Source organism: Trematomus bernacchii, unplaced genomic scaffold (genome assembly GCF_902827165.1).
Source record: "Trematomus bernacchii unplaced genomic scaffold, fTreBer1.1, whole genome shotgun sequence".
Classification (NCBI taxonomy): domain Eukaryota; kingdom Metazoa; phylum Chordata; class Actinopteri; order Perciformes; family Nototheniidae; genus Trematomus; species Trematomus bernacchii.
Window position 1 is genome coordinate 3,967,683 of NW_022987950.1, and position 19,482 is coordinate 3,987,164.

General features: G+C 44.9%; 1 protein-coding gene across 2 annotated transcripts; it reads right to left on the reverse strand.

The window, feature by feature from the left end:
* Window positions 1–326: 326 nt before the first annotated feature.
* Window positions 327–15,325, reverse strand: hars (histidyl-tRNA synthetase). 2 transcript variants are annotated; one of them, XM_034115727.1, is made up of 14 exons: window positions 15,174–15,310; window positions 12,984–13,345; window positions 12,547–12,636; window positions 11,865–11,984; window positions 10,717–10,812; window positions 10,158–10,283; window positions 9,945–10,052; window positions 9,665–9,763; window positions 9,081–9,174; window positions 8,260–8,387; window positions 7,880–8,143; window positions 7,444–7,560; window positions 1,011–1,157; window positions 327–758 (listed from the first exon to the last, which is right to left on the reverse strand). In XM_034115727.1, exons 2-14 carry the CDS (start codon window positions 13,071–13,073, stop codon window positions 699–701), a joined length of 1,539 nt encoding a protein of 512 aa, XP_033971618.1. In that variant the 5' UTR covers window positions 13,074–13,345; window positions 15,174–15,310; the 3' UTR covers window positions 327–698. The 2 variants fall into 2 exon arrangements, with proteins under 2 accessions (XP_033971618.1, XP_033971617.1); XM_034115726.1 differs by lacking the exon at window positions 12,984–13,345 and having other exon boundaries at window positions 15,174–15,325.
* Between the last annotated feature and the right edge of the window lie 4,157 nt (window positions 15,326–19,482).

Sequence of the window (19,482 nt, forward strand, 5' to 3'; positions counted from 1 at the left end):
TAAAAGGATTTCTGTCAGGTCTCCAGTGGATTAAGATAGCATTTGAAATCCTATTGATATTGAAGAACTTGCTTGATTTCTATTACATGTTGTAGTAAATGTTGATCTGAAGAAATGTGCTCTTCATTAAAAAACATCCAACATGATTTCCCATCCTGAGCATTGTCAGCCACCCTCGTAGACGCAGGTAAACCCTGTTAAACCCATGTCTGATATAAAGTCATACAAACCAGAACAGGCTACATGGCTACATGCCACCTAAGGTACAGTAAGTGAGAAACATCATATTGTTTTGTTTTAAACTGAGAATGTCAGTGAACACAAGCTGCTGAGTATTGAGTTTATTTCAGACACCTGACAGTACAGCCATGGAACAAATGAAAGTGTTTTTGTTAGAAGCTGAGTTTAACTCCAGCATGAGATGGTGCAGGGAGAAAATACATGTCTTAAACAGAGTGCAGAGATGGAGCTGTACAAATAAATGTAGCTGCTCTAGCAGCTTTATAGATAAAGCTGATGCGTTCCTCACAGCAGCTCCCTGTTATACAGTGCTGACACTGAAGGCATGTTACCCTTAAGAACATCATGTTGGCATCATTGCTAAGGGTAACCTTCTGTTTCATGTTGCAAAGGAGTCTGTAAAAGAGTGTGTGCAGAGTGTCTGTTTGAAGGTGGCGTGGGGGGGCAGGGGTGAACGTCTAGGCCTCAGAGGTCCTCCTCTTGATCTCAGCTATCAGATCTGCTCTGGATATATCAGCCTGTGGGGAGAGGAGCAGACAGTGAGGTTAGTCCTGCAGCATCACAAACTCAAACTCAGTCTTACGGCCCTGACACACAGACACACACATCTAAATATATTTGCCCTCAACCCCAAAAGGCTCCCAATGGCCAACACTGAGTGTGTGAAGGTTAGTCTCTCTGAGCCTGTATGGCTGCCTCTGCATGATTGTGTGTGAATGGTAATAAAAACATAATTTGTTATCATCTTTAATAAAGATGTGTTCAGGTACCTCCTCTCTGGTTGCCACGGCGCGCAGCTTCACCACCCCATCCTTCAGCTCCTGCTCTCCCAGGATGGCCACCAGGGGGATCCCCGAGTCCTCGCAGTACTGCAGCTGACTCAGCAGTTTGGGGTTCTTCTTGTAGATTACCTCTGCCTGGACACATACACAGCATTCAGTGTGACAATGACAGCAGTCAACTTTTCACACCAAAAAGTCCAAAATCAGCAGTAAAGGAACAAGTGCCCCTTTTGAGTGAATGGAAGTTATATTCCATTAGTCTATGTTTTATAGACTGAGAAATGTATTTTTATTTTTGATGAAAAGTTACACGCTCTTCGGAAAGAAAATCAGCATTGGCAGGTCAGTCTTATAATAATATAAACATTTAATTGATGAATCTCTAGTGCAGGGGTGGCCAACCAGTCAGGTAAAGAGCCACTCATTTTACTGTGTTACTGCAAAGAGCCACATCATACACACAGGCACACATGCTGGGGTTGCGGTCCAATAGTCCATTTAGCTTAGGAACCTTCCTAACGGAGTGAAATGAGCTTCAGGGGAGGCGCAGCGTGAGAAAAAAAAGATGAATAAAGTGACACTTGCACACTTTTGGCTGTCTGTGGAGACCGAGTTCCCCCACCTCGCCAAGAAGGCTGTAAAAGTGCTCATTCCCTTCACCTCCACCTACCTGTGTGAGTGCTCATTCCCTTCACCTCCACCTACCTGTGTGAGTGCTCATTCCCTTCACCTCCACCTACCTGTGTGAGTGCGGGTTTTCCGCATTGACTCTGATCAGAAGCAAGTGCCGGTGTTCCGGATTAACTGGTTTCCCGATCAACTGGGGCACAGATGTGGGGGGCGTGGCCTTCGACTGAAATACACATTTCGATCGCTTCTTCTGTCGTTTACATAAATCTGTTGGTATATTTGGCTCGGTAGGAAGACTTTGATGCACATTCAGTACCAGTGTGTGAGGTTGTGGTTACGATGGCGATATCCGGACGTGTACAGCGAGGACTACAAAAAAAGAAACGAGTTGACTGGGGATGTCTGTTCAAAACATTGCGAGCTCCAATAAATCATTTAAACCAGCTATTGTTGCCTGATTTATCACTGAATATCGTTCTTAATGTGATACCAAGTCCATCTGAGACCTGTGTACACCTTCAGACAGCCTCCAAGTGAAGCGTATGGTGTTTACTCACAGTTTGAAAGCAGCGTGGAGAACTCTTCAGCTGTGGTAAGCTGTGATCCGCTCGAATAAATCATTAAAACCAGCTATTGTTGCCTGATTTATCACTGAATATCGTTCCTAATGTGATACCAAGTCCATCTGAGACCTGTTCGTGGAGAAGTCTTCATCTGTGTTAAACTGTGACCCGCTCAGGTAAACGGCGATCCGCCCAGGGAACTGGGACCCACCCAGTTTAAACTGTGACCACCCAGTTTAAACTGTGATCCACCCAGGTTAAACTGTGTTAACACTTCTGTGGCTATCTACCAGCGATCATGTTTAATATGAAAGACTACACACACATGTATCCCTTATAAAAACGGTATTCTGCAGCACTCATCCAGATAAGATGTGACTGTTAACTCATTTTGCAAAGATAGCAGCAGGGATATTTAGACTTTAAAATGCTGCTTGGTCATGAATGTTGGTCTCGGCAAACAATATTAGGAATCCTCTATTCAAACATAATATTCAGTGTGCATCGACATGAAAATAACAAAAAAGTTCATACTGGACTCAAACCCGAGTCCCAACAGTAAAAATCACTCAAGCCCTGCGCGTTATGAGTGCGCCACGAATCAACACGTCGTAACATCACCACAGGTTATTCCAACCCGACCATCATTTATAATGTGAGCGAATGTATGTACACTTTAAGCCATATAGTATACATATTATAGTAGGCATTTGCTTAGAAATAGTATACTGACTGAGGTCTGTATCAAGCCTCATTTCCTTTTGCTATGTCTGCTAATGCAGTAGCTGATGGGATGGGTCCCAGTTCCCTGGGCGGATCAAAGCTTACCACAGCTGAAGAGTTCTCCACGCTGCTTTCAAACTGTGAGTAAAACACCGTACGCTTCACTTGGAGGCTATCTGAAGGTGTACACAGGTCTCAGATGGACTTGGTATCACATTAAGAACGATATTCAGTAATAAGTCAGGCAACAATAGCTGGTTTAAATGATTTATTGGAGCTCGCAATGTTTTGAACAGACATCCCCAGTCAACTCGTTTATTTTTTGTAGTCCTCGCTGTTCGCGTCCGGATATCGCCATCGTAACCACAACCTCACACACTGGTACTGAATGTGCATCAAAGTCTTCCTACCGAGCCAAATATACCAACAGATTTATGTAAACGACAGAAGAAGCGATCGAAATGTGTATTTCAGTCGAAGGCCACCTCTGTAAACCAGTTGATCGGGAAACCAGTTAATCCGGAACACCGGTAAAGGCTGCAGCCAGAGGATGATCTGCGTTTATTCCTGTGTGCATCAAAGACGCAGACTCATTGTTCCCACTAAAGTAGGGGTGAGTGTAATAAGGAGGCAAAGTTGACGTTCAGTGTGTTGCCGGGAGCATATAAGGATTTATCCACGATGTTGAAAATGTTAAAAAATATGTGTTGAGAACACGGCGTGCGAAAATATACGGGTCGTGCTGCAGCTAGATTTGCCTGTCCTCTGTAAGAAGGTGTCGGCGACTGACATGCAAGGAAGAACGGCTGTCCACCGGCTGTTCCAACTTTAACAACTTTATTAACTTCCAGGGTAGTGAATTGAACATGCTATTGTAATTGGGTGTGTGGTATATTTTCATGCACGCACAGTCGCACACGCATGTTCCACAAACTGAACAACTCTCAATTGTCCGATCGCTACCACTGTCCTTGCGATCTTGTTATAACAACAAGTGCACATTACTGATGCAATATGGTTGAGACCATTCAGGCTTATTCTAGAGGGGTGCAAGGAATAGTCCAAGTAGTGGGGGAGTTTTATAAAAATGTGTTTAAAACATAAAGATAAAAAGGTTTTAAAAAAGTTATTGTTTCATGTTTTAAGGAGGTGACGCTACTCAGCCAATCAAATTGGTGCAGTCAGTGAGTCAGCACGATAGATTCAAACACACAGAGACGAGACAAGAGGAGAGAAACGGTGGTGGAAGGTAGACAGCGAAAACAGAGCATTTAATGACATTGTCTCTCACTCTTTGAAATGCAATTGAATACCCCTGCATTATAGCAACAATAATAATAATAATAATCTGACTTCAAAGGCTGTAACACTAGGAATATGTGGGCGGGACTAAGGACAATGACTGACTACAAAGGAGCAGCGGGGCGTGCTGCGGGAGTGTCTGCGTGCACATCTCTCCCAGATGAGCTAAACAGTTTTTTTGCACGCTTTGAGAGCAGCCAGGCTGTGGAGGTACAGAGGGACCAGGAGCTACACTGCCCTTTTGTTTTAAACAGGGCAGATGTGTGTAAATCCTTTAAAAGGGTTAACCCACACAAGGCTCCTGGACCTGATGGCATCCCTGGCCGTGTTCTCAGGGTGTGTGCAGTTCAGCTGGCAGAGGTGTTCACAGACATCTTCAACAGGTCCCTGCTGCAGTCTGTAGTCCCCACATGTTTTAAACACTCCACCATCATTCCTGTCCCCAAAAAGACAATCATCACCTGCCCCAACGACTACCGCCCAGTAGCACTCACCTCCATCATAATGAAGTGCTTTGAGCGGTTAGTCAAATCATTCATCTCCTCCTCCCTCCCTGAATCTCTGGACCCCCTGCAGTTTACAGAGCCTACAGAGCAAACAGGTCCACAGACGACGCCATAGCCCTCACCCTCCACACTGCCCTCTCACACCTGGACCCGAAGAACAGGAACACATGTGAGAATGCTGTTCATTGACTACAGTTCAGCATTCAACACCATTGTGCCCTCCAAGCTGGCCATCAAGCTCAGAGACCTCGGGCTCAACAGCGCCCTCTGTGACTGGATCCTGAACTTCCTGACGGGCAGACCCCAGGCAGTGCGGGTGGGAAACATCACATCCTCCACCCTGATTCTCAACACCGGTGCCCCTCAAGGCTGCGTGCTCAGCCCTCTCCTCTACTCCCTGTTCACCCACGACTGCGTGGCCACACACAGCTCCAACACCATCGTGAAGTTTGCTGATGACACGACCGTCATCGGCCAGATCACAGATGATGATGAGACGGCGTACAGAGAGGAGGTCGAAAACCTGACATCTTGGTGCCAGGATAACAACCTCCATCTCAACATCAGCAAAACAAAGGAGCTGATTGTGGACTACAGGAAGCAGCAGGGAGAGGGACACGCCCCCATCGCCATCAATGGGACTACGGTGGAGAGAGTCAGCAGCTTCAGGTTCCTTGGGGTCCACATCACTGAGGACCTGACATGGTCTCTTCACACCACCACCATCACCAAGAAAGCTCGACAGCGGCTCTTCTTCCTCCGCAGGCTGAGGAGGTTCAAAATGGATTCCAGGATACTCTGCAACTTCTACAGGTGCACGATAGAGAGTATCCTCACTGGCAGCATGACGGCCTGGTACGGCAGCTGCACCGACCTCGATCGTAAGGCTTTACAGAGGGTGGTGAAAACTGCACAGCACATCACCAGGACGGAGCTGCCATCCATGGAGGACCTTTACTCCCAGCGGCTCAGGAAGAAATCACTACGGATTATCAAAGACCCCCATCACCCCAGCCACAAACTGTTCTTTCTGTTGCCGTCTGGCAGACGTTACCGCAGCATCCTGGCAAAGACAAGAAGATTCGGAGACAGTTTCTTCCCGCGGGCAGTGAGACTGTTAAAAAATGGAACTGTTGAAACAACTTCAAACATTCAACTGCTACTCAGTAGTATGTATCTAATACCTAATATATATATATCATTCCAATAACTTGTATATAGACTCATACTGCACTATTCCACATCATAACTTTATTTCATTTTTATAACTATTATTATTTTTGTATTGCTCTTGCTCTTATTGTTATTATGTTATGTTATTATGTTGCATTGTTGGAGAAGCCTGTGACATAAGATTTTCAACTGCATAATTACTCTGTAGCTATGTCAGATTGACAATAAAGAACCTTGAACCTTGAATAATAGCAATAATAATTGGGAGGGGGGGCGCGGCTGTTCTTATGTTCTCTGAGGGGAGGCTCACCTTCCCACACATTGAAAACCCCTGCTCTAGATGAAAGGAAAGGAGGTTTCAAACTTCCTTTAGAACCTCCTTTAGCTTAGGAACCACTGGACCTCCCTTTACGAAAGGAGAGGAGAAAATGCTGCCCCACAATGCCTTGCATTAACGGAAACAACCGATTATGAACGAGAAATGATATCATGAAAGTTACGGTGCTTATTAAGCATTTTAAAACGTATGTGGAAAGTTGCCAAAGTGCTTTGTTTTGAACGTTCATCAGTATTATAATCAAAAAGAGAAATATGAACGTTAGTTTTTACTGAAATGATCAAATAAAGTCAACATTTCACAGTCTTTACTGAGTTGTGTGGGGTTTGTTCAACTTTTAAAAGATGTTTGAATGGTGATATACACAGTGATAGATGTTAATGACTAACGTTTATAATAAATACATTTGTATTGATTTGAAGATCTTTTCATACAATCATACGTATTGGGATCATTTGTATTAATGTGGACCGGAGGGAGAGGGTGACGAGCATAAGTTTCACTTTCCTTTTTTATTTCAATTCCAACTTTGGTCATGAAGAATATGTTTCTCTGTTGTCCCCGTTCATAAAGCATAAAACAACAGCATCAGAGCACGGTGCAGAGTCTCTAGATGAGTTTACAGTAGTCCCTCGTTCTTATTAAACATCCATGTTGTAGTCCGCTGTATAGAAAACTGTAGTTTCCATAGTTTCCCCACAGCAGCAGGCGCACATTTATGACCTCTGCTGGCGCATCATAAACACGTCAGATAGTGAAAGTGCAGTCGGATTCTCTAAAGCACCGCAGTCTCTTCTCCTAAATCCTTTTGAATTCTCCTATCCACTATCCCTTAACCCCGTGACGTTTCACTCAGAGGTCAAGGGATAGACGATAGGGTTAGAACTTAGGAGCTGATTTTTGGACTATTCGACCGCAACCTTGGTGTATGTCCCCCGACCTCTCTCTCTCTCTCTCCTTCTCTCTTTTGCTCTCAGCCTTTCTGTGAGCTCCCTCACTCTCTTCCTCATGTGCCCCTCTCTATCACATACAAAATGAACCCGCTCGAGAGCCGCGGGTTGGCCACTCCTGCTCTAGTGCAAAGGTGATTTTAATACTTTTCAGAAATCAGATTCCAGACTTACAAAGCAACATTAAGCAAGGTTAGAAGAATCTGCAAATATAACACTAGTTAACAACACACACACCTTGATGCCAGCGTTCCAGAGCTCAGTGAGCAGTTTGAGTCTCTCCTCCAGCAGGTTCTTCTGAGCAGACACCACCATCACCTGAACCTCTGTGGTGCGGACCCTCTGAGCTGAGGCCTGAAACACACACAGTTACAGTGTGACAGCAACACACACACGTATTCACACACACGTATTCACACACACACACGTATTCACACACACACACACACACACACACACACACACACACACACACACACACACACACACACACACACACACACACACACACACACACACACACACACACACACACACACACACACACACACACACACACACACACACACACACACACACACACACACACACACACACACACACACACACACACACACACACACACACACACACACACACACACACACACACACACACACACACACACACACACCTCGGCCTTCTGCTCCATGATGGAGAAGATCCTCTCGATGCCGATGCTGACCCCCACACATGGCACCTTCCTGCCCTTGGGGTCAAACATCCCCACCAGCCCGTCGTACCGGCCCCCGCCCGCTACGCTGCCCACGCTCACACTCTCCTCTGCACCGGAACCAGTCTGGGCTTCAGCAGCGATGCCCGCCTGAGTCAGAACCCCCTCGTAAATGATCCCTGTATAATAGTCCAGACCCCGGGCCAGACTCAGGTCAAACACCACCTGCACAGGATGGAGGAATGAAAAGGTAGCAGGTTAACAGAGAAGAGAGGAAAGTAGAAGGTATGATAAGGAGCTTTAACACATTGTTGACTCAGGAAACATATCAGGTGAGTCACCTTGTCCGTGACCTGGAACAGCTGCAGGTAGCTGAACAGCAGCTTAATGTCCGTCAGCCCCGCACAGGCCTGCTTACTCCGAGACATCTTCTGATCCTGCAGGAGGCGCTCTGCCAGCTCCATCCCACCTGCAACACAAACACAGCTACATCAGCACCCTGTTGGAATAAGGTCCAGTACTCCCCCTCTTTAGCTCTGTTTTAGTGTATAGGGGGCTCCATGAGATATGCTAAACTAGTGAGAGAATCGCTAGCAAGGGGGCTACAACTACAACAAGATGGACATATTTGACCGTGATTTAATTGTAATACTCGTTTCAAAATGATGCTGAAGTAACAACATACTGATACCGGTTAGTAAAAACCATGAATTAATGCTTTGTCAAGTCTGCAGACATGTTGGTTTTGTGGTTCGCATTGAAGATGACGTCACGGCTCCGCCTACACTGCGTTACTATAGTTACTACCCCAGTTCCTAAACTGTAATGGAAACGCAGCATAAAGTGAGCCTGGCCTACCAAGGCCTAACTATACCGTACTAAGCCGTGCGAGGCCCTGCAGTGGAAATGCGCCATAAGACTGAAGAGTTTCACTGCCAAACCTACGCTCTAGCTAATATGCTTATACATGCAAACCTTTGAAACAATGCCGTTCAGAAATTCCCACATGCTTTTTTTGTCCAGGAAAAGGCCCAACACTAGATGCTGTTTGATATAATACCATAGGAGAATAACCATAGCTCCAATCATCTCATGAACCCCTGTTTGGAGTGAATACTTTACTGACAACATGTCACTGATGTCTGTGAGTTGGGAGTCTCACCCTGTAAACTGACGTACTCCCCGATCTGGTCCGCAGCCTTCTCTGAGAGACCCTTCTCACTCACCATCTCCTTCCTCACTTCCTCCCACGGCATCTGGGTTCAAACAACATAGAGATATTGATGAATGACAGAGAAGGTGGAAGAAAACAGGGTTACACCCGTTTGTCTCATTATAGCGACATTTTAGCATGCTCTACAATATTTGTACATGTCCTTCTTGAGAACTGAGTGCATAAAAGCTGAGTATTTGCACGTAGGAGGGCTGCATAATTAATCGAAATTACAATATGGACTAGTACACTATTCAACTTACAGGACACATATTATTGAATACTTGTTAAAGTAAGTATTGTGGAGCCGCAGGGATACCCCAGCCTGCAAATCGTATTCTACTTAATACATATTGTTTGGTCCAGATTCTCAAAAAGAAAAAGCCCATAACCATTGTTTCATTTTATATTTCAAATGTTATGAGAATTGGGATGCAAAATGATCAATCCATTCAGTATCGTTTATCATATGGCAATTTTAGTCGCAAAATAATCTCAATAGGTTATTTTTTTCCACATGGTGCAGCACAAACCTTGTCCAGTTTATCCACTGTTGAACAGATGGTGCGGAACTTGTCGTCTGGAACACCACACACAGCGAACATCCCGTCCAGGATGCGTCTGTCGTTCACCTGCACACGGAAGACATGGTTATCACAGTCAGAAAACCTTTATGATTCCCAGTGGGAAAAACTAAATAAGTAGCAGTCTTCTGAAGAGAAAAATGCATACTGCACATCAGAGTGATTATCTCTTCCACTCGTCATATCTGCGGCTTCCCTATAGCCATTTCCCTGAATTGATGGGACTAACCTTGATCCGGAAGTCTCCGATGTCCAGCTCACTGAGGATCTCGTAGACGATCTTCAGACACTCAGCGTCTGGAATCATGGCGTCATACTGCCCTGCGATGTCAAAATCCTGAAACGCATACAAATTTGAGTGAATAAAACCACGTCAGTTTTTAAAGATCTAACAGATCCTCCGGTATGCGGGTCGTGGTGCGTATGGATCAGGATGACTCACACACTGGTAGAACTCTCTGTAACGTCCCCGAGTCATGGCGGGGTTGTCACGGCGATACACTTTAGCGATGTGGTAACGCTTGATGTTTGTTATCTTGTTCATGGCCAGGTAGCGAGCGAAGGGCACCTGAAGGACGGCAGGTCAAGAACAACACTGTGCTTTGAGGACTAGGCTAAGTTAATGTAGCACCAACATACAAGACAAATACAATTGTTACAATTAAAAAGCAACCTTTGTAACAAAACAAAAATTATAAAGGGAAGTTCTATATTTCATAAATAAATGTAAGTAAACTCATAAAGTAAAGGACAAATTCTTAATCTGCAGAATCACACCCTGTGTCCTCCTGATTAGTAACAGGATATTCAAAAATCCATTGTTGAGAAATGAATGTTGCTCTACTGTTAATAAGAAGCATCTTGTTTGATGCATTAATGTGTTAAATGATAAAACATTTAGAGGCAACACAAAGTATTTTCTCCCTTTCGTGAACCTTCAGTTAAGCAGAGCAATGATCCCTTATATAATAAAACATCTATGTGAATATGGTGCAGGATACAGTGAGGTCATATCTGAGGGACAGCAGCTCTCCTCCTTGGTCCTTCAGGTCGTAGATGAGCTTTGAGTCTTCTCCATACTTTCCTGTCAACGTTTCCTACAGCACAGAGAATCACAAGATCACATGATTCAAATCTTTATGTTTTCAAAGTGTTCAGTTAATCGTTGTCACGTGATGTCACGGCCCCATGGGAACGCCCACCTGGAGAGCATTCCACCACAACCAGCACTCATCTTTACCTCATAGTGAGTCAAAAGGTCAGATGGTTTATAATAAGACACAAAAAGTAGAGAGGAGACCAGCTTGGCTGTGTCTTTGCAGTATGGAGAGGTGAGGGGGGGATTCCTTCAATTAGACGTGTGAGCACACTTCCCCTAAACCTGACAAATAGCATACATGTCATATAACACCAACTCCTCCTTTTCCAGTGTTACATGATCTAAAATCGAGAGGTGAAGGTGTCCTAAAACCTCAATACATGTCAACATTTCCAGTTCCCTCTGTCAAAAATTAAACAGTTTTTGGACATGGCTTTGGTAAAATGCATGAAATAAGGTCTGTGGTTAACACGAGCTGAAGTGGTTAACACGAGCTGAAGTGGTTAACACGAGCTGAAGAGATGTTCACGTTATGTCCTTAGACATCAAATACGTCAGTAAACACAGCACTGGGGAATTTTAAAAAGTCTGTTTCTAAAACATAGCTGAGTGGTGGTGACGTGAAGTCATGCATTTTGTTTATAGCCTAATGTTAGCTTACATACAATTATGCTTTAAAAAAAATCACAAAGTGATGTTAATATGAAAAGTATCAGATCTTGTTTTCTGCAATATTCCAAAATCCAATGGCAACAAATCACATTGTTTTATGTTGAGGTAACAAGTGAAATGCTTACTTCAGGGTCAGCACACAAAAATACGTCATCACTGCACTACTCTGCCCTTGAGAGGATAGATTCTGACATAAAGGTCAACAGGTACCATGGACATACATCAGCGGTCATACGTGCCCAGAAGTTTAGACTTCATTTTTGTTGGTTGGTTGTAAAACATTAGACAGGCTTGTGCTGTAGCCATGCAGTTCTTCATGTTAGCCGCCATGTTTTTGCTTGCCAAGTCTCCTGAGTGAACGGTGATGTGAACATGTACCTTTAGTTCAAAAACAGGTGTGTCGATGGTCTCTGCACCGTGGCGTTTGAAGCAGCCGAGGATGGTGTTGAACACTTTTTCTCTGATGGCCATCTGCTTGGGGTTGTAGTCCCTCGTTCCCTGATAGAGAAACACATTTAGTGCAATTAAATCCTGACGATGATTTTTTAAATGTTTTAAAGAACTCTGTCAATTAGGCGTGCATCGATCAGCAGGGTTGTAGTGCTGAGGTCGGCGGGTAAAACTGAGAAAGGTTGCCTTCAAGGTCACGGCTCTATTACTATACTAGTGATAGGAAGCTCATGTAAACAGCATGTGAGACAGCCATTGTTAGCTTTGTGGGCTTTAACTACTATGTTATCTTATAGACCTCCATGCTGGGGGGTTTGAGGGCTACATGTTATTATGTTACAATGCATTAACAGTGTGATGGTGCTCTGTACTTTTCTGATATTTCGAAGAAAGTTAATAATCTATGGATAGTCACTGCAAACATTTAGCTGTATACAATTTTCAAATGTATTTTTTTCCATGCCAGATTGCAACTTTATACCTTTAAAATGGCATGTGTTTCTCCATGTACAGATATGTTTTAAAGATTCAAAGATACAAATCATATTTTAACAACATATTGCTGCAGTACTCTGGTTGTGTGTTTGAATGCAGCAGAACTACGTCTTACCTTTGCCGTCTTGAGAACAAACTGGTGTTTTCCATCATCTCCTCCGATCTGAGCCTTCAGCTGCAGCAGTTTGGAAACCTCTTCATCGATCTGTAATACACACACAAGAACTGTCAACACTTACTCTACAAGGTTTCATACATACATCACATACTGAACTGATCAACTAAAGCAAATTAAAATCTGCTCAAAGATTGAAAGACAAGCGTCTGAGAAATACACAGCTCAGTTTGCCTGGATGTCAGAGGGCTGATGGGGGGGCAGACAGCTGCATCAGAGCCAAAGTAACAACGTTTTTCTATTCATTTATTTGATCAGGAATCAAATACAAATAATTGATTCCAATAGTCGTAAAAACGCTGGATATCTCACCCGGTCAATCCCAACAACTGACAACATTTTATTTCACACAGACACACACAGCACCATGAGCCTACCTGAGCCGCATTGATCCCAGGGAAAGAATGCAGAGTTCGGACACGCGTCGCAGTCCGAATCAGACCCGAGCAAGCACGAACACACAACATGGCCGGAAAAAAATAAGTCCAATAATTGGACAGGCAAAAGTTCAGGAGTGCATCATGGGAACAGCAGTGTTCAGTGGTGTCGTACAGGAACAGCCACAGCAGCCAATCACAACGGTCGGTAGAGGTAGATCCAGGAAGTGAGTTGATCAGTGATGTCCAGGGGGGTTGGGTTCAGCAGTGAGGTAGATGATGGTGATGAAGGGGGGGGGGCAGGCCGAGGTCATCCGGGGTTAGCAGGAAGAACAGGAGAAAAGTGGTAAGCAACCCTATCACTGGGGGGGGGGCAGGGCATGACGCCGCATCATCATCATCATCATCACAGCGTGGAGGATAGAACATGAGATCACATGAGAGCGAGTCAATCAAAGAGGCCAGCCAGCATACACACACACACCAAACAAACACAGGGGCTGCTCTGACCCTAAAATCCAATCTACATGTCGAGTGCATTCAGTGTTTTTAGGGGTATCATTTTAACTCTTGTGTGGTCTTACTATCAACTTTTGTCCTCTCGGTTTGACTATTTATAAAGCATGTAGTATAAATAATCAAATCTGTGTTACACGTTTTAACGCAACTTTATACCTACTAATTATCACGTTTTACTCTTCTTTTTTAAATGTATGGTCAATAGATCTCATTTACACAAAGTTAAACCTAATTTCTGAGTTATAAAAGGATTTTTTTTGGTAATGATTTTACAAAATTGATCCCGAAGACCACAGATCTAAACATTTGAAGTTTAACTACACTTCTGTGATGACTTTAGGTGTAACGTGGAATTAGCTGCTTCACTTTCAGGGGCCTACAGTCACACAGTGATGACTTAATAACAGCCATGTTATTAGTAACTCCTGTTCTTTGTCCACTATAACAAGAAATGTCTTCTGAGAAAAAGACTTATGGAACTTTCCACTCTCACTTTCCATAACCACTGCTTGTTTTGCTGAATTATGTCCTGATGTTAGACCCTTTGTGGGCTCAATAACACTTTGCTGGACAAAACAGCAAATAAATCAGACCAAACTAGACAAATAGTAAACATGGTGCAAACACTTACTGTAGCACTCTCTGTCAATGCTTTAAGGTTTTAACGTTTTATTTGAAGTGAGGTTTATCTCACTTTAAATTCAAAAACATGCTGATACCTCCTCTATGATGCATGGCAGGTTATTGGAGGAACCAGTACTTAAATTGAGATCAAACTGGTACAGACTAGGTCTAGGATATGTCTTTATTAGTTATCTTTGTGCCAGCTGATAATAAAGTATCAAACTAAACTAAAATATTTTTTACAAAAAACTTCTTAGCAAAATTGCTCCAAATAGATTTTGTGTTGACCCACTAATGGTTGTCAAATGTGTACTTAAGCACAGTACTTGAGTAAATGTTAGTTACTTTCCACCACTGGCCACAGTTTCCTGAACATGCTGATGACACTTGCCTGCAAGTTATTGCATCAACTAACAAAATAGCTAGCTAGTCGACAAGCCGAAGGAAGCGGTAAGCCATTACATTTGGGGCATGTTAAAGCTAGCAGTTAGCCGATTCGGCTATCATGTAACACTGGTAGGAACAAAGTGAGAAGCAGTCCCTTCTACCTGAAATACAGTCATTTTAAGCAGCTGGTGTGATAGCTGAACAAATAGCGGGTCAAGTATGGCCCAAGCTTTAAGCTCGGTTTATACCTATACGTATGGCCCTAACTTAGACCAATGTATTACTGACTCACTTGCGCCGTACACTACAACACGATAGTTTTTATAAATGTTTGGTCTTTTCCAATTGATTCAGTAGGCTATATAAATTACGTATTTTGTATTTTTTAAATATCTGCCAGGTTGTATCATGTGGGTTTCATTCAAACACTTAACCGTAACCTAACATAATGAATGCTTCACAGTCCTGGTCAGTTTTTCCGAAAAGGTCCCGTACGTTTAATGGTCAGTGCGGGTTACTAGTCAGCTCTTCAGTTAGTTTATATAGCGGTATCTTTGGCTGGCTAGCTGTTAGCATCCCTGGTCTGTTCCAGCCCAACATGACATGCTGTTCACCGCATGCTAACAGCTCGCACACAGCACACCTCACTGAGATACTGACCTGCTCTTTGCTAGCCTTCTCTGACTTCAGCTTCCGGACCACTTCGCCTTGGACTTTAATCGCTTCTTGTATCTGTGCCTTGTCTGCCATGACTTTTCACCGCTACTCAAACCACCGGCAACCCCGCTGCTGTCAAGACTATGGAGGTATAGGCCGGAAACGATACACGTAATACTTCCGGGTAATATTTTCCACGTAAAATCCTTAAAGTTATCATTCTAAATCCCTCATAATAAAATGAGATAAAAACAAACAATCGAACAAAACCGTTTTTCTTTTAAGGGGGCAGGGTTAATAGGTTTATCTGTGAAATATACCTTTTATAATTCAATCAAATGTAGCCCTGTTTTGACTAATGATTTATATGTGTAGGCCTACACATATATCACTTACATTATTCAATACATCCTTTGTACTGAAGTATTAAAAAGTAAAAATTACATTTGTAATATAAATGATTTGCTGTGGCCAATTGTTTTCATTGCATTTACAGACCCTTGTAACTCTGATTGTAGAACCACGAAAAAAAAGAAGAAGCAGATAGCAACACCTATACAAACTGACAACAAATCTTTGCTGAGCCTAAAAATAATCATAAATAAATAACATAATGTAGATAAATATATTGCAATGCTCAAAACAGCAGCATCCAACAGTCTCTAATCCTTGGATATTACATGTCACTGCATGCATGCACGGAGCACCCGTAGTGCGGAGATCATCATATCATTCTGTCTTGTATTACTTAACAACAACAACAAAACTTCACTAATATCACAATGCCCTACTAAACTTTTTACATCTTAGTAATACGTGTTCTACTGATTCCTCCTCCTAACATCCCTCACACAAACCAGTCTGGTTCTTTCCTATTAATTGTAATGTTTTGTTCAGTGCACAGTGCCCAAATCTCAATCTGGTCAACACTTTTTCTTCTCTCCTATTACCACTACCCTCAAAACTATGACACTATTTTGTATATAGATCTGAAGTTACCTACTGTAACTCCAGCTTCTATGAGTATAGGCGTAGCCCTCTAAGGCTATCGCTATTGGGTAATCCCCTGCGCACCCGCACAGCACTGAAACACTTGTAGTCCACACCCGCCCGCGAGGTGGGCCGCCCCACCTTCGGGCTCCCTTCCGGTATAAATAGGAAGGAGGCCCGACAATCTGCTCCCACACAAAACAACTTTTCTTCAGCTATTCGTGGAGCCAGTGGGGCCCAGAACTTAGAGGGCTATGCCTATACTCATAGAAGCTGGAGTTACAGTAGGTAACTTCAGTTCTATTTCGTATATGCCTTCGTCCTCTAAGGCTATCGCTATTGGGTTAAGGGCGAAGCAAGATGTAGTCTGCGCCCCACTGGCTCCGCCCGGTACTAGAAGCACAGACACACCTGCTCAGATAATAACCCATGCCTATTGCGCAATGCGAATGGCGCATCACAGTCCCTAGAATATAGCATAACATGAATATTATCCATGAGGGGACGAAGGCTGGGAACAATACAAACCTGCCGCTGTGAAAAAGTAGAGACTAAGGTCACACTTTTGGCGCGTTTCCACTACAGCGCGGAGCCCCGTTTAAGAGAGCTGTGACGTCAGCGGCCCATCTTTGGTTGCGTTTCCACTTGGCCTAGTACCGGCTAGCGGGTCCTAATTCACAGTTTTTCTGGCCCCATAAAATCGTGGTTCTAGGGCCAGGAACAACCAGGCTGAGTCGGGCTGAGTATGCTAAACTAGAGAGAGAATCGCTGGCAAGGGGGCTACAACTACAACAAGATGAACATATTTGACCGTGATTTAATTGTAATACACGTTTCAAAATGATGCCGAAGTAACAACATACTGATACCGGTTAGTAAAAACCATGAATTAATGCTTTGACAAGTCTGCAGACAGACGGCAGGCGAAAAACCTTTTAAAATGCATGTTTTCTAAATGGAGATTGGCTAAGCTAACGCAATATATGCTCCGACCGTCCACACTCACAACAACGGCCTATACAGACATAAATAAACCAGCGACTGTATTCGCCATGACACAGACAGTCTGTGGTGTGTACTTGTTTAACTTTTGTCTAGTTTCTGAACATATATGAGGAGCTGTGAGCTCTGAGTGCTAACAGCTAACGGCTGTGTTGTTTTTCTGGGGTTCTCATTGAAGATGATGTCACGGCTCCGCCTACACTGCGTTACTATAGATACTACCCCAGTTCCTAAACTGTAATGGAAATGCTCCATAAAGTGAGCCAGTCCTAACGAGGCCTAGCCATACCGAGCGAGGCCGTGTAGTGGAAATGCGCCATTAGTCCAGCGATAAACAAAAAGGGGGGAACAAGGGCAGCTCTCTGCATGTAGACAGGCAGGAGAGCGCACAGCTGGATCCCTGACATCACTCACTCTGACAAGACACTCCGTACAAAATGTGTCAGAGGAAAAAAGGAAACATCCATCTCACAAGAGGGAAAAAGGGCCGCTCTCCGCGTGCCGAGAGGCAGGAGAGAGGCGCACAGCTGGGTCCCTGACGTCACTCACTCTGACAGGACACTCAGTACAGGGTGTGTCAGAGAGGAATGGGAGACATCCCTCAAATAAAATTGATTACATGAACAGGGGGAAGACCAAGATGCTGCAGTGCAAATGTCTTCCACCGACATTCCTCCGTGCAAAGCCGTGGAGGAGGAAATTCCTCTGGTGGAGTGTGCACTGATGTTCCCCGGGGGATCCACCCCAGAGGAGACATATGCCTGCGACACAGCCTCACACAGCCAGTGTGCCGTTGTGCAGACAGAGGCTGCCCTAATGAGCGCTCTCTGTAATGCACAACCAGGCGCTGGGAACGGCGCAAAGCAGCCGTGCGCGCCACATAGGAGGACAGCGCGCGCACAGGACAGAGGAGATGAGATGTGGCTTCCTCCTCCGACCTGTGAGGGGGAGGAAAGAAGCCATCCAAGGTGATCACTCTTGACCTAAAAGAGCTCATGATGACCTTTGGCATAAAAGACGGGTTAGGGCGTAAAATAGCTGAACTGCCATCTCCTTGGATCCGGAGACATGACGGAGCCACAGAGAGAGCAGACAAATCACTCACCCTTTTCGCTGTTAGAGCCAAAAGTAATACTACTTTGGCTGATAACAGTTTAAGGGGAACCTGATCTAAAGGTTCAAATGGGGCTTTGCTTAGTGCGCGTAACACCAAAGCCAAATCCCACTGAGGAGCCAGTGCGCGTGACCCGCCAGTGTGCGTGACACAGGTCTGAGTCTCCGTACTCCTCGCATAAAACGGCTGAGTGGCTGCTGATCGCTCCCTCCGCCTGGGAGAGAGCGTCCCCGCGCCACGGAATTTCCCACGGTCTGCCTGACAGCGTACGCTGTAGGCATGGAAACCAGGACGCTCCCGTGCGCTCCGGGGCTATCAGGACCGCTGATAGCCGCTTCTCCCGCTTCTCCCGCACTCAGTCCGGGAACCGAGGGGTCAGCGGAACTGGTGGGAAAACCGTATAACAGCACCCTGGGCCACGGCCGATGTGCAAACGCGTCTACCCCCAGAGGGGGGTGATCCTGCGCTCTGCGAGCCCCTCTGTTCAATTCACCGGGAATATACATTGCTCTGATGGAGAGCACCTTGTGTGCGCGCCCAGAACAGCAGCCGCCTGGCTGCGTTCAGAAGCTGCGCAGATCGTACTCCTCCCTGGCGATTGAGGTAGGCTACCGTGGCCTGTTGTCTGTGCGAATCAACACATGTTGCTTGTACAGCAACGGGGCGAAGTGCTGGAATACTTCCCAAAACGGAGAGCAGCTCCAGCACATTTACCTCTGACGCACAGGGTCGATGCGCAGGCGAATGAACCACCTCTGGAGTCTCCTCCTGTGGGGGAGACCCAGGGGGATCACCACGTGACCAGCTGACGTCATGTTGAGCAGCTGCATCACAGAGAGGGCTGTCACCACGCTGCGGGATGTGACACGCCGGAGGAGAGCTGTCAGTTTCTCCACTCTCTGCCGCGAGAACCGCGAGAGCCGCGCTCTCATGCTGGCTGAGTTTAATTCCACTCCCAGATAAATGATTGTCTGGGAGGGAAGAGGACGGATCTTCTTCCAATGTATGAAAAAACCCAGGCTTTGACAGATGCGATACGAGATGTACCGTCTGTAAAGCAACTTCCTCCCTGGAGCGAGCCCGCAATAGCAAGTCGTCCATATAAAACCACACTCTCATCCCTCCTCTGTGTAGTGGCTCCAGCCTTCTCTTGAAAATGTGCGAGCAGCCAGGGAATATCTGAACGGCAGACGATTGTCTGGTCTG